The 27,779-nt window shown below is 37.5% G+C and overlaps 1 protein-coding gene across 4 annotated transcripts in view; it reads right to left on the reverse strand.

The window, feature by feature from the left end:
- The window catches only part of ctnnd2a (catenin (cadherin-associated protein), delta 2a), a 341,772-nt gene that overhangs the window by 17,617 nt on the left and 296,376 nt on the right, over positions 1 to 27,779 (reverse strand). For all 4 annotated transcript variants that reach the window (XM_073864207.1, XM_055181469.2, XM_073864205.1 and 1 more), the window contains 2 exons: positions 17,724 to 17,949; positions 10,456 to 10,540 (listed from right to left, as the gene is read on the reverse strand). In XM_073864207.1, coding sequence (XP_073720308.1) covers positions 10,456 to 10,540; positions 17,724 to 17,949 — 311 coding nt within the window. The remainder of the gene's footprint in view (positions 1 to 10,455; positions 10,541 to 17,723; positions 17,950 to 27,779) is intronic.

A 27,779-nucleotide genomic window follows, 5' to 3' on the forward strand; every position in this document is an offset into this window, starting at 1 on the left:
CATCCATTGAAATAAATATCAGGAGCAATGTATTTTAGCTTTTGCAGAAATGTAGGCAGAGGTACGTATGATGAGTGGATTGGCAAATGAAGATGTCTAAAACAAAGACTTTATTTATCAGAGACAGAAAGGTTACGTATCAAAATGTGATCAAACCGAAAGAGACTTTTTACAAATACTGCTAATTTAAAATAATGACAGTCCACATTTCATCTGTAAAGCCTGGACAGATAATGTGGACATGATAGATTATTCTATCTTCTAAAAAATCACTACAAAAGGTCAACATGTCATTACATCAGACATGATCATTATATTCTTCTGATAATAACCGGGGCCTTGTGAACTATCGCAACCGAACGCTGTTCAACAAGACTGTGAGATGATAAAAAATGCAGAGCACATTCCAACCACTGAGCAAATCATGGAGAAAGGTACAAAACTGACAACCTTATTTCCCACAAATGAGAATAAAATAAAACGTCTATTTTTCTGGCTTCTGGCAGTGGTGTCTACGTTTATATTAGTTTTGGAATCTGCATAGAAAAGACACAAACATGTTTATTTGACTATTTGTCTTAAACACAGCAAACCCTAACCTTTGATATACAGCATAGTGTCCGCGAACGCAACGCGCTTTTTTCAAGATCTATGTATGCTACATTAGCCCACTGTTATTCTGTCAGTCTTGTTTAGGGCCTTCTTGTGTGGAGTCATTACAGAAATCAATGAACGAATAGAGGTACAGAAATCGATTAACAACTGATCTAGAGTCAGTGGCTTTGGAGGAAAGCTGTTTGATGTGTGACTGAGACAACCTGAAAAGCTGATGGAGGAGATAAACTAAAGCCATCGGCCACTGGCCTTGTGACACATCAGCCAACCCATGAATCAACGGGTCTGCTGAGTGTGCTAAGAGATCAAAGCTCGGAGAGAGAGAAACAGAACGAGTGATGCAGTACATTCAAGGGGCAACCTTCCGGTTTCTCTCGTGAAGCCAACACGGAAGTACCTTAAACTGCACTTAATCGACTTGCAGGTTAAGTTACTCATCGACTAGAGACTGGCTCCAAAAGAGAGTCAATCCCATAGACTCCCTATGTTAAAATGCCTAAATTCACAGCAGAAATAAATATGTTGATTGCCTGGTACAAAAAGTGTTTTTGGTCTTAAAAGCGAATTTATCCCTTTTAGCCTTAAAGTTCTGCATAACAAAGGGCGTGGCCAATTGACCAATGGCTAAGCGACGCCCCCAAACACGATGAGCCAGTCACAGTGCGCATAGCAACCCAATACACTCGAACATTCCACAACGTCCACTGAAATGCATTGCAGTTAGTCAGATTTCATTCATTTTTATGTTTTTTTCTTGTAATTTTAAGTTTAAAATTGTTAAACGGTGTGCATGGGGTACATGCAACTCCAACAGCAGGTATCCCGAAAGGCTGGGCGATGGTGTGTATTTTTAACCCTTTCCCAAGCCACATCTCAACCAAGCTAACGTTAAGTGTCTTCTCTGGATTCAGTTATGCGGTAGACAACAACACCAACTAAAAGTGTATAAATTAAACAAGGATGTCTATATCTGTTCTAAAGTCAACAACGTATTTGAACGTTATATTTAAGATCTCTAACGTAACGTTAGCCTGTAATTAGAAAATGTTAACGTTAGCTTCTTGCTGCGTTGTACATCAAGTCACTTAGCTTCATTAACGTGTCTGTAAACAACTGAGATAACAAATGTTATTTGTAATAGTAATGTTGTGCTGAATGATTCATGTAAATACTGTAGCACCAAACTAACAGAGAGGTAACTTACTCTTGGTAAAGATGTTAAAAAGGCTTGTACTGGAGACGTATACTGAAGCTTTTCATCAAACTTCTCAACAATAAAATTATTAATATAACCCTGCAATGCATAGTTAAGGCCCTTTTGGTGACTTCGAGATGATATACAGTCTTTCTGTCTCCAAAAATCATCAATTTTCTTCTGTGAAATGTCTCCTACTGTGACAGCTGCCATAGCGCCTGTCACCGAATGTTGATTGTTTGTCCGAGTGAGTGGAGGGGGCGTGGCTTAGCCATAGGTCAATTGAGTGACAGGTGAATCACCGCAGCTGTCATTACTGTCGACATAGGCAGGCATAGTTTCAGCATACAGGCACATCAGCTCCGCCCATGTTCCGCCCCATTCGGTTATCCATGAGTACAGTGACGCGCTGCTAAAATGGCTCAGCCTACTTCGGGCTTTAAAAATGCTTGTGAGAAGCCTACAGGTGATGTCACAGACAATATGTCCATATTTAATACAGTCTATAAGTACATCACAAAAAATTCAAGTGAGATAGTTTCATCTTAACCTCTTGAAAAGCACCCCCACTCTGGCCCAAACCATGAAAAGACCTACTTTCACTAAAAGGGCTGTTTTTACTGAACTATTTAGAGTATAAGCATAACTGTGGTATCATTAGAAAGAAGACACTTTGAGCTTCATTTTCCAGGTTTAAAAAAAAGTTAAAAAAGTTAGAGAGGCTAAAGTACATTGTAATAAAATGTTTTTGCATAACATCTTTTTTGATACAAAAAATCTTAAGTGATAAATATGTGTGTGAAACCTAGAAATGCAGTGATGCCAAAGCCACAAGTTTGAAAAAGTTATGTTTCACAATTGAGGTCAATAGGCCCAAAAATGAGTCTTTTGTTTACACGTTCGTTCTTAATATTATTTATCCTTATGTAAGCGTATAAAATGCCGTTTCCAGACCAGAAAATTAAATGTCACACAAAGATTGTTGGATTTGTTATCTAATTGGCTACACGTTCTGTCTATCAATATTTTCCATGAAGTCATTGTAGGAACGAGCGAGTCAGATGACATCATGATATTTGACAGCTCTGTTTGGATATTATGTATTATACTCCCGCCTATTGTAGAGACAATGTTTGAACGCGAGTGTAATTTCATATACAAGTGTTACGATGTTAATATTCCTCAGATTCTATATTATATTCTATTACAAGACGTTCATGTGAAATCTGATGTAAACAATGGACAATATATCTATATTTCACCAATTATATGCATTTGTGGACAAAAATGGTCATTGGATGTATTTTATTGGAGGGATTTCATGGCTTATTCACACATCTGAAACAGACTGGATTCGACTCGCGATCGTTATATCAACACAAAGGTAAGGAGTCCCGTTTATATTTTGCATGTTGTCATCTGGACTTCTGTAACAAAATACTATATTTATGATGCTAGAACATCTGTATCTCAAAAGAGAGACCATACACTGATGCTAAACCCATAGACCTTTTAAACAATGTATAGTAATGTTAATATTATTATTGTTTGTAGACAGTAGGCTATATAGATATTGTTAGCAGCGTTAAAAAAACTGACATCCGCCCCCGAGCTAGTGCGCGTCGAGAGGTTAAAATTGACTGGTACACCTTACCTCTTTCCCCGCCATTGACATTTCCCTGTCAATGACGCTTTCCTGACGAGTTTTTATGGTAATCTGTAATTCCGCTTTTATCCACTAGATGGATAAACGGTGCTAAATAGCACTAAAAGTGGTCATTTGCTGGTAATCATAGAAGAACCATTTTTAGTGCTATACTGTATAGCACCGGTGAAGCACAACATATGGTTCTAAATAGCACTATATGGTTCTACACAAGTGCTATGCAGGTGCTTTAATGGTGCTATATGGCTTCAAAAATGGTTCTTCTATGATTACGAGCAAAGAACCACTTACCTAATTTATAAAAAAACTGAAACAAAAACTTAAAATTTAAACTCTGTGTATGTTTTGATAATCATTCTGAATCTGATCTCTTACAAAACACAATTATTTCGGCTTTTTGCTGAAAATTGAGTATTTTTGAAGAAACCTACCCATATTTAAGAGGTTATAAAAAGAGAACAAATAAAGATAGGATGAAAAGTTTTTTTTCCCCCATTTTCCCGTTTTTTTCATTTGATATATTTGTATGTTTATATATTTATAGAAGAAAATTTTCCTGGAAGGTATTTTGTGAAACTTGTGAAAATCACACAAATGCTGGCGGGCAACTTAAAAAAAGGCTGGCGGGGAATGAGTTAAAATTGTCATTATCAAATGTGATGGTACTCAGCTCATTAAAATGACTGAGTTGTTTACATTGGCTGTACGAGGTTGTGATACGGTATCATGAGCGTGTATCAGATTATTAGTGGAATTATTCACTGAATAAAAGGTCAAAATATTCATTCGGCTGCATCGTGTAGACATCTACGCTACAACAGAGATGTGCATCAGCAAAAAAACACAAAACAAAGCAAACAAAAGCAAAAATAAGACTATCTGATCAAGTCTGAGCGATCTCGATACAGTCAATACAAGAATTCAGTGCTAAAATGCGACTGATATTGATACGATGACTGACAAGAAAAATATCATATTCCAAGCACAAGAAGTTTTCTAACAGGAAGGACGAACACGACCCCTGACATCTCACTTGCCCCTCCGTGACGTTTCTTTTGTAGCTGAGGTGAGGATGAGATCAAAGGGATGGTTTCTCAGACTCTGTGCAGTTCAAAGCTGCCCCACTTTTCCAACATGTCAGAAATCCGCCAGTGCTCCACAACGATTGTGCCTGTTGCAAATAATGACATTGGACAGGTTTTCGAAAGCTCCAAGGGGTGTGAAGAAGAGCTAAAAACGAGAAAAATGGCACTTGTCGCCTGTCGGCTAAAGGCCTTTTCATTCGGGATCTTTGTCATTTGCTTTAACTTGTGCTTTTTTACAACATTTAGCTTCCCAAAAGATTTTTACCTTTCCGCTTTTGTGTAACGGGCGATTAGGTTGGCTGTGAGATAAAAGACACCTGGAAGGATTTATAGCTCTTTTGAAGTCAGATGTGCTCAGTCATTTGAAAACAATACTTTCAGAGAAGAGTGAGCTTCAATTCGGTTAATAAAGACTTTAATTATGTGTTCATTATGTATCACAGCTTCATTCTTTTCTTATCAGGACTGACAGAATATAATGTTTTTGACTAAAGGAGTAAGCGAAGGCAGTTTCACCACAGGACTTCGTTCAGACTACGAGGAGATGAGTCAGTTATGGCAACCTGCCCACCTATGATTCCTCAATAATGCTGCTTAACATTTGCTCACAAAGAATAAACTCCAGTGTGTGAAGCAACCCATTGGCAAAGACTCATTATTATACTCCCAGAGGCGGAAGGAGCCAGGAGCGAACTCTTGCTGTGTTGGATCCCGTGGGTCTTTGAGGCAATTGCCTACCCTGATACTTCTTGGTAGAGAGGGGGTGACTGTGGAATTGGATCTCGGGAGACTGCCAGACTGAACGTAACGCCTCTCAGCATAACATGAGTGAACCTTCCGGCTTAAGATCAATGCATAAGCAACTTCTGTCTTCTCTCAGGCTAGAACTTATCACTTAATCTTAGTCTAAATCTAGGTTGCACCATCTAAATCAAACCGAAGCCTTTTGGGCTTATAAGAGACACACACCTAATCAAAATTCAAAACTTTTTTCCAAAGTCATAATTTGTATCTAGATTTTTTTGCAATTAATTGAACTTTACATGAATTTATTCATTATTACAGCACATATATAGCCTGGGCCTCCCCATGCTGCCTTGCACAAATTTATTCACGCTGCAAGTCTAGCATGGAAACTATGGACTTTTTTGCCCCTGAAATAGGTAACCAATCACAGAACGGGGAAGGGGCAGCAAGATGATGATGACGACTATGCGACACCCCGAAGCAGTTTTGTTTATCCAACACGGCAGCAGATGCAAAGTTACTATTCAATGCAGCCTTAGATAGTGTTCGAAGTAGTTTTGAACGCAAGTTTATTTTAAAAAAGAGCAACTTTTGGCGTTAAACAATTTCATATCCAAGAAGGATGTTTGGATATGGCAAGACTGAGTTTTATAGGACCGCCCTGCTAGGCATCGTCGTAGACAAAGTACAATTAACTTATAAATGGTAAGTGGTATTTATTAATGTCATATTGTCATTATGCCTGTACTGTGGTTGTCACAGTGCCACTAAATTGTGTTGCTTTTCAATATCAATATACATCTACCAGTTTAGCTGCATAGCTTTCAGCTGTGTGCACACGTACCAATAAAAGTCATTTATGTTTGAACTGATGTCGCTCTACATACGTCATCTGGTATAATTGAAATGTTTGGCTATGAGCTACGTACAGACGCATTTGTTAGACATTCCTAGCGCCCAATAAACCGCTCTGGGCATTCGTAAACCACACCTCAAATACAAGAAAATGAGCATGTGGTTCCCAGACCACATCTCATTCTTTATGAGACTGGTCTGGTATTAGTCAGGCTAGCACATATAGGGGTTGCGAAGTGGATAGCACTGTTGCCTCACAGCAAGAAGGTCGAGTGCTGAATGGTTTGGGTGGTCTTTCTGTTTGGAGTTTGCATGTTTTTGCATGTTGCATGTGTTAGCGTGGGGTCATAAATTTCATGCAGGCATTGAACAATATATATATATAATATATACAAATCCAATTCACTTTTTTGATTCGGCTACTCTGGTTTCCTCCCACAGTCCAGAGACATGCAGGATATGTGAATTGGAGATCCCAAATTGTCCTTCCCCAACTTGTGTATAAATAGTTGTGTGCAGATGAAATGTATTATTATGTACTGTATAAAGCCATAGATGCTGGATGGTGTTAAAAAATAAATAAAAGTAATGTTTAAGTAATGTTAACAAATCCAACTTATTGTATATTGTTACCAACACCATCACTCAAACAAATGTTTACAATATATTAAGTAAACATTTTTTCTATAACATAAAACTACCTCCATACAGCCTAGCAGTATTAAAACTAAAAGATCACAGATGTTTCCTGGGCACCAGGCCATCGCTCATCGCCAAGGGAGGTGTCTGGTTTCTAGACTTCTTGTTTCCTTTTCTCCCCCTGTCTTCGTTATTCTCCTTTGCCCGTCTGTCACACCACCCAAAACATGAAGAATCGCACCTCAGGTGGCCAGACTCATCCAATTGACACCTTTCATTTCGACAGTGAGGAAGAAAAACGCGTCCGCACGGAACGACTGTCATTATGCACTCATGAGATGAGAGACGGGGGGTTCTGCAAATGTTAATAATAGCAATCTCTTTCTTGCTGCCCTTTGCTTAATACAATCCCTCGTGACATTTCCAGGGCTCAGCTGGGCTGGCTGAGGAAGCGGGTTAGTCTGAGGGATGTTTGAAAATCTACAAACCATCCCGGCACCCGACCGCACCTCAGAAAGGGCCATGTTTCAAATTTTAGTACAAAAGCTGTCACTGGAACCGTACCCTTTATAAAGGTCCTAATATGTACCATTTAAGCACAGATATCTATACATTTGGTAGCAATATGTACCTTAGGGGTTCCAATATGCACATTTTAGATACAAAGGTGTACTTTTTGGAAGGGTATCGGCCCTGTGACAGCTTTTGTACCTTTTAACTTCCGTCTTCATATCCACCATAGACAGATTTCTCTACTAAGCTTGATGCACTGCATTATGGGATTGATTTCTCAGCCAAATAAATATCCAGGTGCAATGTATTTTAAGAGAAAACATAAGCCTGCTACATTTTGCATTAGAATGCATGTGGGAGTTTGTCCCACAACAAAAATCAATGCGAGCACTGTATACAATAAGCAATACTGTGGACTTAATGACTTTAGCACCTCATATGATGCATTTATAGACCAGGTTGTCCTCTATGACCTTGACTGTGTCAATTTTTCTGTGTCAGCCTAAGCGTTGTTTGATAATCTGCCTCAAGGCGGCATGCGAACACAGCACAGCTATTCAGCTCAGTTCACCCTGAACCTGTACAGTCTTTTATTCAATAATATTTATAGACATTTAGTCAACTAACATAATGGAAATTGCCGTTCCATCTAATTATTCCCCGCTATTATAATGCGTACACTACCTTCATTTTTCCAACCATTTATATTTAAAAAGACAGAGGGTAATTAATAGTATATGTGCTTGAAATTAGAGCTTGCAATAACATTAGTTTTGATGGTGGCAAGCGCAGCGGGATAAACTTCCAAACATCCATAATTACATATCATTAGAGAAATGTTAAACCCTGCATCAAGCATTGTGACTCCAGACTGAGGCGAGCGAATTCAAGGAAGATTTAGAGACTTGGAAGAAATTTCCACAGACACACTTCAGAACTCATCCGCACGACTTGTGGCCTTTTCCCATCTTTAAAGGTCAATGGAGCATCCGTGGCCATCTCGACGAGCTGTAATTCGGTGGCACCTTCTGTGCACAGTGGAGTGGGCTGAGTGTTACATTACAGGGATGAATCTGGGAAGTTTCTTTCCACCCAGCTTTATATCTGTCAGAATGAATATTGCTCAGTGAAGGGGAACATACTGGTCTCCGAGCCTGGGGGGTTCCAGTATTTATAGGTGGACAGTGGTCTGTTACTGGGCAGCACAATTGTATTTGTGTCCACACACAATTTTCATAAACCCACATGTCACCATTTCCATTTTCAGCACAATTTGGGTAGTTTGTGCACAAGTCAGGTGGACAATGTTGGTGTACCTTAATAAAAAACAGTGTCCCCGAAAATAAAAGGAGAGTTATTATTTACTTTCCTTTATTAAACCTGTATGACCTGGAAAGGTTACATTTTGTTTTGTTTCTCATATAAAGCTATAGCACGTTTTATAGAAGACTTCAGAATAACTTTTATGACCCCATTTATTGTAACTGCATGAAATCAAATAACTGTTCAAAACTTTCCTTTTTGCCCTCCACGGATAAAAAAGCATCCTGTGGGTTAAGCAGGAAAAAAGCAGGAATTAAACGCTTGGGTCGGTGCTGAAACCACGCCCACTTGCGTAAAAGCTGACATATCTCTCATATAACTGTCTCTTCACAAAATGAATCTATTTCTTTTTCATATCATTGTTTTTAGTAAATTTAAATAAGAAGACCCAGCTGTTTTGTAAATTATCGCAACCAAGCATTTACGTGATAAAGGCATAGCTAGCTAGCAAATTGTAGACCGCATACTAATAGTAATGACAGTACCGTACTTTCCGGACTATAAGCCACATCATTCAAAAATGCGTCATTAAGTAAGGGATAATATAGAGGCAGCCGGTAGTTATCGGGAAATAAGCCCCGACAGTGTGATCAGGACCCGACGCGAAGCGCCACATACCTGTACGCGACGAATGACGTCAGCAGGCTATAATCGATTATGGGTTATTACTGCATCGATGCAGAATTGTCCACCCCCGCATCGCGATGCATCGCACAATCGATTAATTGTGACACCCCTAGCGTTTGCCAGATACTCGCATAATCTCATGTGTAATCAGAGTTTAGTGTTAAGGGAGTGTCTTGCGTGTATTGTTTGAACGTTAGCATCTCTTTTATCATAAACGGTTTTGACGTGTGTGCAGCAGGCACATAATTTGACAAAACACGTGATGCACATGGTTCACATGACACAACAAACACACATTTTGAAAACATGAGCAACACACATGACACTCCGAACACATATTTTGAATCTGCGCCCCTCGGAAGAGCAGTCAAGAGCCGCCACTGTTAAACCGTCTAACTTCACAATTCATCTAGTTAACAGTCTTTATAACATGCTTCAGCAATACATTTTTAGCATCAATAATGTGTTTACAAACAGTTATCTCAATAGACTTTAAGTTTAATAGACTTTAGTAAACACTTGTTCCTTGTCTGTTTGTAGCTCTGTGTGAATGCAGCCTAAGCCGTCTAGCCAGCTACACATAAATGGGTTAAATCCCAATGCCCTTCATTTAATTTTCAAGAGCACAATATCTATTTATTGGTCACAAGGTTACCCTTATATTTGTAATAAAAAACAAGATCTTTTTTTAAATGTCTGCTTTTAATTGCTATTCCACAGAAATACCCGAGCATGCATACAAGGTTATTTACTGCTATCTATCTGTGGTGCTGCTCAAAACATACAATAGGCCTACATTACTCCGAATGAACCTTGCGCAAGTCAAGGCTGCAGTTTGCCTGTGAAAGAGACGTGATGTAGACAAACATTTATTGAATAGAAATATCTCCTCAGCATGACGATTACTGCTCAATAGAGCATTTTTTGGTAGTTACCGCAGACTAATATTAACAGTCGACCGCGAGGAGTCTTGCTGAACAAACAGTATGTCACACATCTTTGTTGGCGAGGGTGAATGGAACGAAAATACATTTTCAATTGATTTATTTCCAACTGTTTTCTCTGAAATATCAAACACACATACGGTACTGGGACAGAGGTGTGAGATCAGCTTGCATGCTAATTGGACTCTTTGGTTTGGGATGGGTGAAGCGGCACACAGCTGTCGTGAGTGGAAACAAATCTCCTACCTTTTTATAAAGGCTCCGGAGATCTCTGTACTGCCACATGCTGCTGAGAACCTGAGATGCTGCCTTCACCACTTTAGGTGAATGTCTGTGTAAGAGAGAGAGAGAAACAGAAGAGTCTTTTAGAAAGTGATTCAACCGTATTAAAGATAGCATATGGTTGCTGTCAACATGCAGGGCTGATTCTGTGACCTTGTCTGTGCTAAGGGACTTAGTGTTTTCTACATAAAATCATCTTACATAATGTAAAGAACATTCAGTGAAAATATAACCTGAAATCTTGATATTGATTTTAATATTGACAAAGAAAGGTCATGTCAAAGGTTGAAATCAGTGTGAAATCAATGATTACAATTTATAAATGAATATAAACTTCATAAACTTTAATCTTATAATTATCAGACTTTAGTCTGGATTTCAAAACCAGAGTCACATATGCAAACTTGCCTAACGCCTTCTGCTGACATTTGAGAGGGTGATGCTAGTTACTAAGATAAAAAAACTTTATTTATATGGTTTAAAATAAATAAATCACTAAATACATTAAAACACATACAGTATTCTTAAAATATACTAGTAATTGACAAATGCATTTGTATAGTATTTAAATAGTCTATTTAAAGGTGCAGTGTGTAAATCTTAGCGACATCTAGTGGTGAGGTTGTGAATTGCATCCAATGGCTCAGTCCATTGCTTCTCCCTTGCCTTTGAAAAGCATGGAGAAGCTAAGGTAGCCGCCACCAGAAAAACATGTCATTGACAGAGACAAATTAGTAAAAAAGTTTGTCCGTTAAGGGCTTCTGTAGAAACATGGCGGCACAAAATGGCGACTTCCACATAAGGGGACCCTTGGTGTATGTAGATAAAAACGTCTCATTCTAAGGTAATAAAAAGATAATGGTTTATTATTAAAAGGTCTTTATACACCCCCGATAATATAGTTTTGTATATTATTTAGCATTTCTGTCAAAAGATCCTTCTAAAAATTACACACTGCACCTTTAAAGCTGCAATCTGTCATTTTTGTTTAGTTAAAATAAACCAAAGGCAAGCACATAAAAATTACTGTTGAAAACAGTTTATTTAACCTTAACCCAATTCACAATGGTAAGCTTATAACAATGATTTATAATTTAACTCTTTCTTTTTTTAAAGTTGCCAGCCAGTGCCAGTATTTTGTATGATTTTCACAAAAGTTTAATGCCTTCTGGAAAATTGTCTTCTTTAAATATATAAACATATAATTTATCAAATGAAAGAACAGACCATCTGCTTTCAAACAAAAAAGTTTCATCCTATCTTCATTCGTTCGCTTTTATCAACTCTCAAATATGGGTAGGTTTCTTAAAAAATATAAAATTTGGAGCAAAAAGCTGAGATAACTGCAAAAGACTTTTGTTAGAGATAAGATTCAAAGCGATGATCATAACATGCACAACGTTTGAGCTGTTTTTGGACTTAGTGGATGCTTCCGTGTTTTATAAGTTGGGTAAAAGCGCCACCTGGTGGATAATAGCGGAAATATGGATTGCTGTACAAACTTGCCATTGGCACGGAAGCACTTACTCTTAATTGACAGGTTAACTCACCAATGGTGGGGAAAGAGTTAAGCAGTCAGGTCTGATTTGGCAGAAATGTCAGGGTTGTACCCATAGATATGTATAGATTATAGGTTTAAACAGTAAGGAGGCGTGCACACCAAAGCATTTATGACCACGGCCGGCACATGTTTTCAATTAATTCCAATGGAAACTCGCGTTTGTCAAATAAGCCAGCGCTCTGCGGTTTTTCGCAATTGGCGCTAAGCGTCGAGAGTTGGAAGAGATTCAACTTTGGGTGAAAAGCTCCGCTCGTCAATGGCAGTTCTCACACGGCCGTCCAATCACAGTGGAGGAAGGGGTGGCAGGACAAGTATCACAACAACCAACCAGCTCACAGCTTAAAAGTGCTCGGCTGAAAAAACAGCTGGCATTCGGTGTCCTCCAGGCGTTTTCAGACGCGTTTAAAAGTTTTGGTGTGCAGAACCCATTACAACATAAACAAGCGGCGTTCGTGGTCAACACGTAACTTTCGGTAAACTCTGCTAAGAATAAATAATACGAATTTTAACTTAGTTTATTTATATAACAAGCAAAATAAACAACACGTAGATTACCTTAGGAAACCAAAACATTTGTTATTTTACGATGAGGTATTTGTTCAAGAGTTAGGTTAGCAACTAGTAGGACCATTAATAAAAACTGAAACCGGAAGTAAAGTTCGGACCAGACACGTATCGCGTCACCGCATGTGCGTCCGATAAAATCGTCTATAATAAAGGCCAGATGTCTTATGGCGGAGTCTCTAACGTCATCACCGGCGGCCATCTTGTCTCAGTCGGCTCGCTCACTCGTAGCATTGTGTTTTAATGGTGCATGTACTTTTAAATAACCATAACTTGCTCAATTTTCTACCTATTTTCCAATGGTTTAGTTCATTACAAACATTATTAACGTGGCAATAATTCTGGATGCTTCATGTTTCATGAACATTATTCATAAGTATGCAGAGTCATAGGTACATCTCTGATGTTCATAACAAGCCAAAATCTTTGAAAATTGGTAGAAAATTGAACAAGTTATGGTTATTTAAAAGTACCTGCACCATTAAAACACAATGCTACGAGTAAGCGAGCTGACTGAGACAAGATGGCCGCCGGTTGCAGACGTCAACCTCTATTGGCCTTTATTATACATATTATCTATGGTTGTACCCATGTAAAGTAAAAAACTCGCAATTTGCAATTTTATGCTTCCAACAGAGGTGGCGATAGAGAGCCAAGTTACAAATTGCAGCTTTAAAAAACAAAGTATTAAACTAAAAAATATACATTTTTCTAAAATATGATATCCGAGTAAAAGGTTGTGTTTACAAAACATTCAACTGGATTTCACACAGGTTTAAAATTTAACACGGCACAATTTTGTTTCTTAGATGACTGTTCGAATGAAAGCATTTAATGCCATAAATGTGTTTCTTATGCTTTCTATGAAAACATCTCATACAGACAGCAGCTTTTGTTATGATTAACAATGCGCCGCAAACAACAGAAGCCATCGTTCGGCTCTCAATGAGGACATAAATTGTTTGACTTGGGCCGATTTGATGGAACAGATGTGTCTTTTGTCTTCTATCAAGCTGACTCAATCCATTTCTGCTCAAAGGACACAATGAAACAATTTCCAATTGCCACTTGAAATGAAGTTGGAACATCTTAGCTATTAAAGCGAACATGACTTTAACAGAGGAAATGAATGCCACTGTTCCTTCATCTTATCCTTTCATATATGACGAATTGGATTCTTAGACGTGAAGCTGGATTTCTATTCTTTCTCCTCTCGTCTTAAAACATGGATTGTAATATGGTTTAATCTTCAGTCGAGCCAGGCCCTGTCTCAAACATCTGTGTTCTTTAAGTTCAGATCAGGTGACACAAATGCGGTAACAGCTATAAGTCACACAAAATGCATAAATGTGACACCCTATGCAGCTGGAGACTGGATGCATAATATAAAGAAACATGACAAACTGCACCAAATAAATAGTTATATATACAATATAACAAAGCAATATAGGAAAAAGATCCATTCTGATATGAAACTGCAATGTCAGCCAATGCTTGCAATGATTATACATCACCTGGTTATATTCACGCTTTATACTAAAAAACAAGCACCCGGTTGGCTTGTCCCTTTGATAACCTCGCAGCAGGAAACTATAAGCAGCTGTCATCTGCATACTGACTCAAGCACAGGGTATGAATATCCGATCGGTTGCGTGATGTGTCAGTTTGATGAGGGCTGGACAAATGTATTTGACAGTATGTGTCCTGTCTCAAACAGGACAAGAGGTGTCATCTCTCACTCACTGTCAGGCTTGGAAAACATACAGCTTACCAGACACTAAGGATAAAAAGACCTTGATCTACAAGCAGTTGTTATAAGACAAAGGGATGTTAAAGTAAAATCTAATGAACTTCAGAGTTTGGTACTTAGGTTTGTTGAAAAACTGATGATCCATGTTATCCCTGCATGATTCGATAAGGCTGCTAATAGCATCTCGTGTGCGAAAGCTAGGAGAGAAAATCGGACTTTTATACAAATGTGTTTTGTAGCTAGATCAATGTCACAAATGCTCTCATTTAAACATTGACCTGAAAATGGAGAGATTTCTAGCATGTTACATTGGGACTCAACTATTTCTGGATGTTTAGTATTTTTTATCACAGTTAATAGAAGTTAACATGCATTCAGACTAGCAGGGACTAGCAGAGCGATACGATCTCATTAATTTCAATGAAAGCTTGGCGACTTTTGCCGACACGAGCGACAGTGACCGTTGGCGACCGGATAGGGCGTGTCCAGTCGCGAGACAAAGTTGAAAAAAGTTGAACTTTATGCAAATGATGAGTGACTTTCGGGAGAAACTACCAATGAGAGCGAAGCAGTGGAGTTCACGTCATCCCTTTATATTCAGTTACTGGAGTGGACGTTACTCATTTGTTTATGACAACCAGATTAAAGGATTAGTCCATTTTCTTAAGAAAAAAATCCAGATAATTTACTCACCACCATGTCCTTCAAAATGTTGATGTCTTTCTTTGTTCAGTCGAGAAGAAATTATGTTTTTTTTTGAGGAAAACATTCCAGGATTTTTCTTATTTTAATGAACTTTAATGGACCCCAACACTCAACAGTCCAAAATTGCAGTTTCAAAGGACTCCAAACGATCCCAAATGAAGCATAAGGGTCTTATCTAGCGAAACGATTGTCGTTTTTGGCAAGAAAAATAAACTTCTCATCTTCCTCCGGTCGTGTGACATGCCAGCGCGACCTCACGTAATACGTTATCAGGTCAAGAGGTCATGGATGACGTATGCAAAACTACGCCCCAGTGTTTACAAGTGTGAAGAAAGAGGACCGTTCTGACGTTGTTGTATGTGGAATGATACTAATTAATGTCTTTGTGTCAGTTTATTGTTTAAAATGGTCCGCAAATATGCCTTTCATATATGTAACACGTGACCTTTCAACGTCATTACGCAATTACGTGAGGTGGCACTGGCGCGTCAGACAGCCGGACGAAGAAAAGTTGTGGTTTAAAAAAGTGCATATTTTTTATTTTACTTGCCAAAAATGACAATCGTTTCGCTAGATAAGACCCTTATGCCTCGTTTGAGATCATTTAGAGTCCTTTGAAACTGCAATTTTAAACTGCATTAAAACTTAAAGGCGGAGTCCACGATGTTTGAAAAACGCGTTGGAAAAGGAGACGGGCCGACTACCAAAACACACTTATAGCCAATCAAATCAAATCAAATGCCGGGTTGCGTATGTGTGGGGCGGGCCTATCAACAGAAGGTCCAGATTCTATTGGGGTAGGGGCGTGTTTGTTTAGGTGATTTCAAATATCAACATTGGCTTTCAAACATCATGGACTCCGCCTTTAAGAATTGGGGTCTATTAATGTCCATTAAAATGAGAAAAATCCTGGAATGTTTTCCTTAAAAAACATAATTTCTTCTCGACTGAACAAAGAAAAAAAATCAACATTTTGGATGACATGGTGGTGAGTAAATTATCTGGATTTTTTTTAAGAAAATTGACTTATCCTTTGAGAAACGCCCCCTAACAACCTCGTTGAAAGAGACGTGCGACAAACAGCGACAAAATCACTTATAATGTGAATGTACTTATACCCGGAACCATTTAACTGTGGTAAAATCACTGTAACAGATGCACCATCTTATGGTTTATTATTTTATTCTGTCTAAGTAGGCCAACAGTGAACAGAGCAAATCAAAACTCTCAGTATAAATGAATCAATTCTTATAAAACTTTTACTTTTCTTCATTCCACTTCAACAGTGCAACTCATTTCTCACTGCACTCTGGATGTATACTGTATACGATGTTGCTGAACATATGTAGACGATGTAGCCTTGAAGCTAATGGAATGCTTACTGAGGTCTGACTCATACCGTTCATCTCTTTTAAGAAAAATTCAGGCATAAAAGAGAAACCACTTAACTGGAAAATATCAGTTATAAAGAGCAAAACTCCCATCAGGGCCATGCAAATGCAAGGCAAGACAAAGTGTGATAAATGAGTAACGTCAGAGCCGTGGTAAGTGTTACTGTACATACTCAAACACACTTATCTGCTCATCCAATGTCAGGAGTTTGTCTTTTTTGAACCACAAACAAATTCTTGCTTTTTTATTGACCAAAAAACTTTCTGTGTACTGTATTAGGTCTCTGTTTAGAAATACGTATTGCATAAAGGTATATTGTGTAACTTTTAGAAGGATCTTTTGACAGAAATATAAAGTAATATACATAACTATACTATCGGTGGTGAATAAAGACCTTACGTAATGAACTGTATTGTTTCTTTTACCTTAAAATGAGTCGTTTTTATCTCCATACACCACAGGCTTCCTTACATGGAAGTCAGTGTCATGTTTCTACAGTAACCCTATATGGACAAACTGTTTTACAGAGTGCGTTTCGTTCATGCATTTTCTTAGACGAGGACATGTTTGTCCTGTGGTAGCTACCGTAGCTTCTCATTGCATTTCGAAATTGAGATTGATTGCAATTCGAAATCTCACCACTAGATGCCGCTAAAACCATATTGTACCTTTAAGGTAATTTTAACTGCATAAATATGTGAAAAAGCTTAAGTCATACTTAAGTTTTCTATGTAAAAAATGCAAAGAACATTGTGTAAATGTACTCTAGAATGATGCTTGAATGGTGAGCCAGTTATTGCAAATAAAGGCTTTTTCTTTCAGTTTAGCAAGCACTGACTAAGGAAGTATGTATGAAGCAGCCTTGAATCTTATAAAATCCTTATTGAGGTCTGACTCATCTTTTTATAAGTAATATGACAGAAACCTCCTCCGCTCACTTCACTCATCATTTCCTGTCCTTCCACTTATGGTCAATAAGTAAGAAATAATTAACAATGTGCCGTTAATTATTTAAAAAATAATGCACACCGAAGGTGGTAATGCACCGTTACACCATGGGTGTGCATTATTTTCAAATCATTCAAAGGCCCGAAGTCGATTATTCTTCTTATACCACGGTCACCACAGACGTGCTCTGGTGGTTGTTTTAAGACATTTAACAGGTCAGACGTGCATTTAACAAAAAATAATGCATACCCATTAAACATTTCTCAGTCAATAGCCCTGTGGTATAAAAATCAAGAAAATCGCCATACTCACTTGTCTCCTTTACTTCTAGCAATACCGATTAGCTTTTCGATGCCACCTGCGTCTCGTAAAGCTTTGGCGTTCTCCATGTTCTTGGTGATGACCTCGTGCAGGGCGCAGCATATAGCTGTTACAGTGTCGTCGCACATGGTTTTACCCGCTGTGCTGTTGGCAGTGCCACCGCTAGCATTGCTTCCGCCCGGCAGGCGATGGATGAGGTCCCGCATTGCGTATTTACCTGGGAAGAAAGTGTAAGCGAGAGACAAAGAGAGAGAGAGAGAGAGAGAGCGCAAATGAGTTTGTGATTAAGACTGTAGTAGTTGTGATAGTCAGGGTCACATTTTTCCACAGTCAGAAATATTGTGTTGCGATTTATAATACAATAATACAGAAACTGTGACAATTCCAGTCTGTCAGACGTGTCAGAGCAGCATCATATGATTTTGAGAACAGATGTTTTACAGACTGCAGTGTGCATGATTCATGCTATTTGAGAAAAGAGCTGAAAATATGAGAAAACCCTGACATTAAAGAACAGCAGGAGGTGTGTAATTAATTCTGACTTGGAAAAACTTGCACTGAAGAAAGTGCCCAGTAAAAGGAAAAAAATCTGATTTTGACAAGGTATTGTTATGTTTAATAAAAAGTTTTTCATTTTCATTTAGAGAAAAAAAAATTCCCATACAACAGACTGTGTGCCTGGCCTGTAGATGGCGATGTTACCTTGTAAAGAAACACTACAGCTGTGCACATACGCCAGCTCCTACAAGGCAGTAAATACAAATCTCCACATACTTTTTTTTTGGAACGCAAACCATAGAAAACTTTCCAGTTTACGTTTAAAATATTGTTGTTTAAACAGCCATTAAAACAAATTTGTAGTGAAATGCACTTACTTTTCAGAGTGATATTGCCAGATACCGATGCTTATACTGATAGTACTGAATATATTAACTAAATTCTGAAGATTAAATTTTTGAAATGTTATTCATTCACATAATGACCATTAATATTGAACATTAAACTAGTGATGTTTCTTTACATTTTCTATACACTGAGCTCAAATTCACTGCATTTTCTTTTTATTGAGAGGATATATCGGCCATGAATATCGGCTTTTTAAACTATTTTTATTTTTATATTATAACTATTTTTGTAGTGAGAAAAACTGCTTTTATAAAAAAAAAACACACAGGGATTTACAATAATTACAGCGGGGAAAATAAGTATTTGACTCATCAGCATTTTTATCAGTAAAGGAATTTCTAAGTGGGCTATTGACACAAAATTTCCACCAGATGTAGCCATCAAGCCAAATATTGAATTCATAGAAATCAGAACATTTAAGTATACAAGTTGAGTCATAATAAATAAAGTGAAATGACACAGATAATAACTATTGAACACATTAAGAGAACAAGGTGCAAAATGGCATAGAAAGCCAGGAGATCACCTGAAATCTGTCAGTATTGAAAGAGAAACTCTGCCCCCTATCAGTACTAATTGATATCAGCTGCTTAAGTCCTAATTGATGGCCTATAACGGCTTCTCATTTCCCAGGAGGCACACAGGAAAGACTTCATGATGGGTAAAAGCAAAGAACTCTCTCAAGATCTTCGTTATCTTATCGTTGAATGGGGAAATGGTGTTCCAGAATGCTGAATGTTCCTGTGAGCACTGTGGGGACCATTATCCATAAATGGAAAGAGCATCACTTCACCATAAACTGGCCACGATCAGGTGCTCCACGTAAGATCCCTGTCCGAGGAATCCAAAGAATATACAGGAGAGTTCTCCAAGAGCCAAGAACCACTCGGGCAGAACTACAGGAAGACCTTACATCAGCAGGTACTGTTGTTTCAAAGAAAACTATAAGCAATGCACTGAACCACCATGGCATCTATGCACCCTCATCATTGCTCAACAAAAAGCATGTTGAGGCTCGGCTAAAGTTTGCGAAAGAGCATTTGGAGAAGCCTGTGGAATATTGGGAGACTATAGTATGGTCAGATGAAAGCAAAATTGAACTTTTTGGCAGTCATTTTACACACCATGTTTGGAGAAGAAATGGCACTGCCCACCACCCCAAGAACACCATACCTACAGTTAAAGGAACAGTATGTAGGATTGTGGCCAAAACTGGTATTGCAATCAAAACACTTGTGGCTAAAACTGGTACTGCAATCACACAACTGGTGGCCAATACACAACATGACAACATAAACATCAGTTGAGGGCTGCAACGACACTTTTTAAATGACAATATCCTGGCCGGACCACTGTTGTCAGTGATATAAGTACTTGAAATAAAAAAGATTTCTTAATGTCTAGTGACATAACAGGGCCATTTTATGATTAATTGATATATATTTCTTACATACTGTTCCTTTAAGTTTGGGGGTGGAAGCATCATGGTTTGGAGCTGATTTTCAGCAAGGGGTACTGGCAGACTTCATATTATTGAAGGCAGGATGAATGGAGAAATGTACCGGGACATTCTGGATGAAAATAAGGAAACAATGAAGTGGGTTCAAAGAAAGAAAATCAAGTTGCTTGAATTGCGCAGTCAATTACCTGACCTAAATCCCATAGAAAATCTATGGAGAGAATATAATAAAAGAGGCCCAAGGAACCTTCAAGATTTCAAGACCATTTGTGTGGAAGAATGTGCCAGAATCACTCCTGAGCAATGCAGACGACTGGTCTCTCCATACAAGAGGCATCTAGAAGCTGTAATCACAAACAAAGGCTTTTCTACAAAGTATTAAATAAAGTCTGTTCAATACTTATCCCCTGTGTCATTTTACTTTATTTATTATGACTCAACTTGTATACTTAAATGTTCTGATTTTTTGTATTAATTCAATATTTTGCTTGATGGCTACTTCTGGTGGAAATTTTGGTCAACAGCCCACTTAGAAATCCCCTTACTGATAAAAATGCTGATGTGTCAAATACTTATTTTACCACACTGTATAAGATACATGAATTAATCTTTCATTACAAATTTGTTGTATATTATGTAAAAATTATTTTGATATGATTCTGTTTCTCATGAAATTAAGCATAATGTAAGTAAACTACACAGCTTTAGATTTTATTTGCATTGGCAATAATCCTGTCTGAACATCAGATTTTTAGTATAGGCCGGTTTTTAAGATGCTGCTTTAATAGGTCCATCCACAGAAGTGCAAAGTGACTTGTCAAAAGAATGACGTGTCTTAATACTTTATAGGGTGAAAGTTTTAGAGAAAGGATTCAGAGTGAAATAACTTTAGACTTCGTCTGCTGTATCCAGTAAACATCAAGGGAAATCATACTCAACAGTGTTAAGGGGAATGAAGAGACCTATATTCACCCGTATTTCTCTGTTAAGTTCCTTCAAAGTTACTGTCAGAAAATGTAAACAGCTTCAGGTAACCCCACTAGCAATGATCACAAATGTCAAAATGTTTTATTTTGCTGATTTTCACCGACTCTAGATGAATTATAAGTTAAACTGATAAAAAAAGAGTTTTTGTGATAGCAATCCAGTTTAAAGAGGAATAAGAAAATGGTTTTGATTTCTCATTGCCACTCCAATATTTTGACCTTTGAAACTCATAAGAGTCGCTCTTATTATGGCACCCAATTATTCTATCACAGAAGCACACAGCTAATGAAATTAATCTAACACTGTTCAATTCTTTACGCTAATTCCAAATGGTCTCCAAAGGAAAAACACAGACGTAATTTCCAACATGAAGCAAAAAAGATTTTTCATCAATGAGCTTCTAGTTAATTGGTGTCGTCTTATCTCATACCCGCAGGCAGAATGGTCTGGTTTTTTGTGTGAGCTGACAATATGGAGGCAGTCCAGTGAGATGTGAGATTTTATTGAAAGGCGAACTGTGGGTAAAATATGATATTTACTGAAAACAGGACGGTTAAAACTATCGATCAGCAATAACATTTGAGCTACTGTTCACTAAGTCTACAATACTCCAACAATGAGCTCCTCTGTTACGCACATAGTGTTTCAAATAGTTTTTTTCTGCTGTCTTAATTTCAAGTGCTTGTGTTGATAACTGTCAGATAAAATCAATATCTTTTCAGTTTTATTTGTTTGATGAGAAAAGTCTAAATTAATTTAATATGTCAACCCCATGCACCGTCAGAAATAAAGGTACAAAACTGTACCTTTTCTGTCACTGGGACTGTACCCTTTCAAAAAGTACAGCTTTGCACCTAAAGATTTCATTTTAGTACCTCATAGGTACATATTTGTACATAAGAAAGCTTATTAGTACCTCAAAAATACATATTAGTATCTCAAATGTACATATAGGTACTAAATGTTTACATATCTGTACCTAATGGTCCATATAAGGACCTTTTTAAAGGGTAGTGCCCCAATAGCAGCTAGGGTACATATTTTGACATTTTTCTAACAATGTAGGTCCTTAAGGTACGATAATCTACCAAAAATTGTATTCTGTTTTGTATTCCTGTAAAGCTACCAAATGGAAACTTAGAGTACAGCCTCAATGACAGAAAATGTACAGTTTTGTACCCTTATTTCTGACAGTGTGTCTGCGTGATGGTGGCGTAAGGATTAAATTAGAAAGGGGTAAAAATTGGTTTGACATGCACTGATGAAAAACTAAATGAAGAGTTTGGTTCCAAAACGCAAAAATCCATTTTGACAAATTTTGGTAAAAACGTGTTTTCTATACCAAGAAAGTGGCAAGATGAAAACAACTATTTTCTGTTACAAACTTTCACATAGCATCTTTAGGTTATAAAAACATAAAAAATTCAAATCCATAACTTGATTTTCAAAGATTTATTATAAAAACGAATTATTTTTTCCACAAAATGCAATAAATCCATGACAAGTTTTTATTCAAAATGCTATAAATCTATTCAATCAATAGCCTATATAAATGTGCATTCATCTTTGCCATGTTATATTTATTTAGTTGACTAGTGGTATACACTGATTAAAAAAATAAACATTAATGTCATTAATCAAAACACTTACTTTGTCATATTAAGATCACTGTCATTGCGGTTACTTGACGTCCTCGCTTAACGTCTTTCACAGCGATCAGCTGTAAAATGTTTTTAGTCCTGCTCGATTTTCGTTGACTTTGAGTAAAATTATGGAAAGTTTTTCATAAGATCCTCTGGGGTCAATGTGTTAGCATGAGAAGCTTGATGCTGTCGGGAGAAAAAGCACCCGTCTCCCGAGTGCCTCTCAGGGAAATTATTAGATGTTGATGGCTTACGTTTCTTTCCCATCACAGAAAACCATCACAGGTTTATCAATGCAATTAAAGTATTATTTTGTTTTGTTTGTTGATCACGAAGTACAAAGTAGATGAGGAAAACTAGGACTCTGTGTACTCAGCGCGCCGCCATTGCTTGTTTACATTGCGTGAATGGTGCGCTGTAGGATTTATTGCGTTCTGTAAAAAAGGAGTAGTGGCGTTTATCGCATTTTGGGGAAAAAGGGAGAAAAGATGACAGAATAACACGGCGGATATTGGATTTTGCGTAAAATTAAGAATTTACTTTTAACTACTGACCTGATATAATACTGATTTTGGCAGTAACTCATTTTTTTCCAAAAATGCCGTTTATCGCATTTTGGAACCAAACTCTTCAAATATTACCTTTATAAAGTTTAAACATCTAAATATAAGCAGTCCAACACGTTACATGTTTTTCTACTAATTTTGGAGAAAAATTAGGGATTTAAATATAGTAAATGTGTTAAATAGAGAAGATACATCTTACTTGCATCTATATTGTACATTGTCAAACAACAGTCACCAAAAAACAATAGTAATGTTTTGCATAATGTAAGCACCACTACTTATAAAACAAACTAAACATTGGAAGGGCACAGATTAATGCAGACATACATACGAATCATTGGCGCTGCACGCAAATTCATTATGACAACACACAAACTGCGTGCAGTACACCACTTTCAAAAACCATGGTAGAAAAGCTAATATTGTGGTGGTACCCTTTCCAAAAGTACAGCTTTGTATCTAAAGGGTTCAGATTAATACCTCAAAATGTACATATTGGAACCTCAATAGTATATTTGTTTATGTAAATGGTATATATCGTGTTCCAAATTATTATGCACATGCCATTTTTGCTTATTATATAATACTTCGAAAAATTGTAATCCCCAAATACACAAACATGCATAACACACTACTAATGCACCATGATCATATTCTCACAAAAAAGGACATGGAGACTGGTGAAGTGTGGGGCATTTTGAGTCAAGTTTTAGGTTTTAAGATTAACATGAAGCATGAGATGCCACAATTATGAGTAATCACATGTTCAGGACCCTTAAGCACAAGCTGCTGATTTATAGGAGCAATCTGTACAAGATGAATTCAGATCGAGCCTTTGAAAATCTTCAATTTAGCTGCAGCGTCCAACATCAGAAACAATCGTGGAAAAGTGAAGAGGGTTTTAAATAACACCGTATCTCACTCCTCATGATAAATAAAAACAGTCCTAGTGTTAGCTGTCTTACATGGCTAGAGTTAGCAGCTGTATATGACTGGATGCTAACCTTGACTCGCTGGAGTGCCTCATCTACTGGCTCTTGGGAGTACAAGGGCCTGCTGGTAATCAGAGGTAAGTGCAGGCCCTCCAGCCTATAAAAGCCCATTCTCCTACAAAACATGCAATCAGCTGCAGGGCCCTGGACTGTCATGAGCACCAGAAATACACACGCACCCCTAGACACTTACAAAGAGAGATGGATAGCTTCAACGGTGCTCCATAATAGATGCATTATGCTAAAGTCTAGGTGTCCATAATGCTGTTTAAGACATTAAGCTGAAAGGATCATTTATCTTTTTTGCTTCGGGAAAAACTCACATAGGTACTTGACAAGGTATATTATGACAACAATAGCAAGTATTTGCATTAAAGTGGATCCAATTGAAAAGAAGTACATTAATATTCCTATCAAGGGGAGTTCAAAGGGAGTTTGTAAAATGTTTCATGAAGCTGCCCTGAGGGTGCTCGTTTCGGTTTGAAATGTCACACGGTGGTGAAAGGCTTCGGGCATCATCTTTGTGAGCTTTTATTCTGGAATAACATTTTAATTGAGCCATAGAGGGCTTTTTACTAACCCAATGGAAGATTTAAACCCCAGTGGCAGAAAATGGCCTACGTGGATGTAAGAGAGAAGTATAAACAACAAGGTATTCAAAGCTAAAATTGTTCTTAAAGGTTAGGGCGCAAATTAAATTGGAAATCAGTCACCGTGGCGATTACTTAAAAGGGGGATGTTGGGCCGTTCAAACGCTGTATCGCTCTCTGTTACCACCTTTCATGTCTGTCGTATTGCATTAAAAGCAAAGGCATCTTCTGAAGACTTTACATTTTAGAAGAGCCACCTGGTGGAAATGAAGGAAGAGATGGCTTTGGATGTCCCTGCTTTTGGACACCAAGAAGATAAAGAGTGATTTTCTTATGTGCCATTATTATAAAGCGGCTCTTTTGGTTTGAAGCACTTCGGGGGATCTTCTAATGAAAAAGAAAGGAAACAGATAAAGTAAGAAGATGGAGAAAATGACAAAACGGATGCACGGGGAGCATTTGAAAGATGGGACGATTTTCCGCAAATTGAAGAGAGGGAAAGTCAATTGGTCACAGGCACACACCACACACACACATCATAGGCCAGTCGACAAAACACTTCACCGTGTTGTTCTGTTTTTGTGAAAGTGGGTGGAAATATGCGTTTTTTGGTAATCAATTCCTAAATGAAACTTTCGATGATAAATCTAAACTTTCCAAATCCCTCTACTTCTAAATGTCGGATCTTGAAAACAGGCAAAGTAAAGCTGTTTCCAAAGTTACAGCACATTTCAACAAATCCACTAAAAATGTGTCTGTTTACCCACACCAATATGCCTGGAAAAGCAACTTTTACTTTTCCCTAAAGTTTGGAGAGCCATTTAGATTACAAATCACACAAGTCTGTAGCTCATCCAATGTTACGCCTAACTCCTGTCTGCATGCATACACGGCCAGCATGGCTGATGTTCTGGATGTTGAAGCAGCCTCGAACATTAGTCAGGGGATTAAAGACATTACCGTTTCAAAATCCATCCACTGGAACATATCTGTATCAGTGACTTGCGAAAACCAACTAGGAGTCATGAGGAATCTGTATTTCTCTGAGTTTTCAGCTGAATTGCTGAAGTTTTATAAGTTAAGGATTTTAATTTGCCATTGGGTTTTTTGGAGGTTTGTGGTAAATACCTGGACAACTTGCCAAAGGTTAGATAAGTGGTTACATTAGTGAAGATCAATAGATCAAATTCAGATCTAATCCAGACAGCACGTGTACATTTGGCCACGTCGACCCAAAAGCGTAATGTCGCCCTCCTTACCTATAACATCTAAGAAGTATCGGCTTTACAAGCATACAACGTACATCGGCTTTGGGTCAGCCCATTACCGGAGGCCGACTCCGTGCTTAACTGTTTGCGCATGCATGATTTCAAGATTATTTGCGACTTCACATCTGAAAGAGAGGCGTACACGCAATCACATGTAAACGCTTTGAGAAATGATTGTATGATCAAATTTACGATTCTTCTACACAGTTTTTAATTAGAGCTGGGCAAAGATTAATCTAGATTAATAAAATAAAAGTTATTTTTTGCACAATATATGTGTTTGTGTTGTGTACAGTTTTTTACAGACGCTAGGACACATTTCTCAATACTTTGGTCACTTTTGCAAAACTCTTCACACAGTTCTCCTAACAAACTTTCAGCTTGGCAAAGCAGTTCATTTCACATTAAAATGCACTACAACTACCAAAACACTTTATTCAGGTCTCAAATCAACTCATTCTTCCAGAACACTAGCAAAGGTTGACAGCCGACAAACACACTTTGCCACCCACAAAACAATGACCTAAAAACACTAACAACATCTAGCATTATACTATGTTTTTTTTGTGTATAAAACAAGGACACATCTCTGTTTATAAATCACTGCAATATATGTTACTGGAATGAATCAGATATGATGCAGAATTCTTCAATTTTTTATGTTGTTTATTTATTTTTAACTTTTTTGCATTGCGTAATTCCAAAATACCATCATTTGTATACACACCATCCACTGATACAGATAGATACAATAGTAATGCTAATCTACTCAGCTGTGGATAGCTGTGGCTGGTCCAATTGTCCAATACTTTTTATAGCATTTAATTTTAAGATTTAAAATATATTTCATTATTATATTACTGTAGAAATGTAGCAACGTGCTGTCTTATTCAGTTTTAAATTATGTTATTGTTTTGAACATAAGTTTAACAGTTTTGAAAACAGTAAGCATGTGCAAATTGGCCTGTATGTACAAAGAGTTTTGGCAGTTGTTGTGTCTGAGTGAGAAAAGAATTCATGAAATTCGAAAGATGTAGTCATTGAATAGATTTTGTGCCAAAGCAATGATAATTGATCCTCAGTTTAGCCCACATAGACTTCTGTTATGCTCACTGTGTGAAGAGTTTTGCAAAAGTGACCTAAGTATTGAGAAATGTGTCCTAGCGTCTGTAAAAAACTGTATTATGTATATTTTAAAACACACACATACATATAAACATAAAAAAAAATTATTGATATTTTTTATTAATTTAGGCTATATATAATGTAGAGTATATAAAAATATAAATAAATACATATATACACATGTAAATGTTTCTTAAATACATACATGTTATACTTATTACACGGCTCTCTGGAATGCTTGATTCTGATTGGTCAGTTGAGACATTTGCAGGTTCGTTCTTTTCAAATAATAACCGCTCCAAAGTAATAACGCATAGCCGGTACTACTTGTACGATTAAAATCGCTCCGCGCCAATAAAGGCCAATAAAGATTACTGTTTGGCGCCATCTTGTGACAAACACTGGACAACCACAATTAAGAATGGAAAATTTTGACATTAATTTCAACATGTACGGAAAAAACTAAACATTTAAACAGTGGATAGAAGAACGAACAACGACAAGACACAGA

This window comes from Misgurnus anguillicaudatus, chromosome 25 (genome assembly GCF_027580225.2).
Source record: "Misgurnus anguillicaudatus chromosome 25, ASM2758022v2, whole genome shotgun sequence".
NCBI classification, from domain to species: domain Eukaryota; kingdom Metazoa; phylum Chordata; class Actinopteri; order Cypriniformes; family Cobitidae; genus Misgurnus; species Misgurnus anguillicaudatus.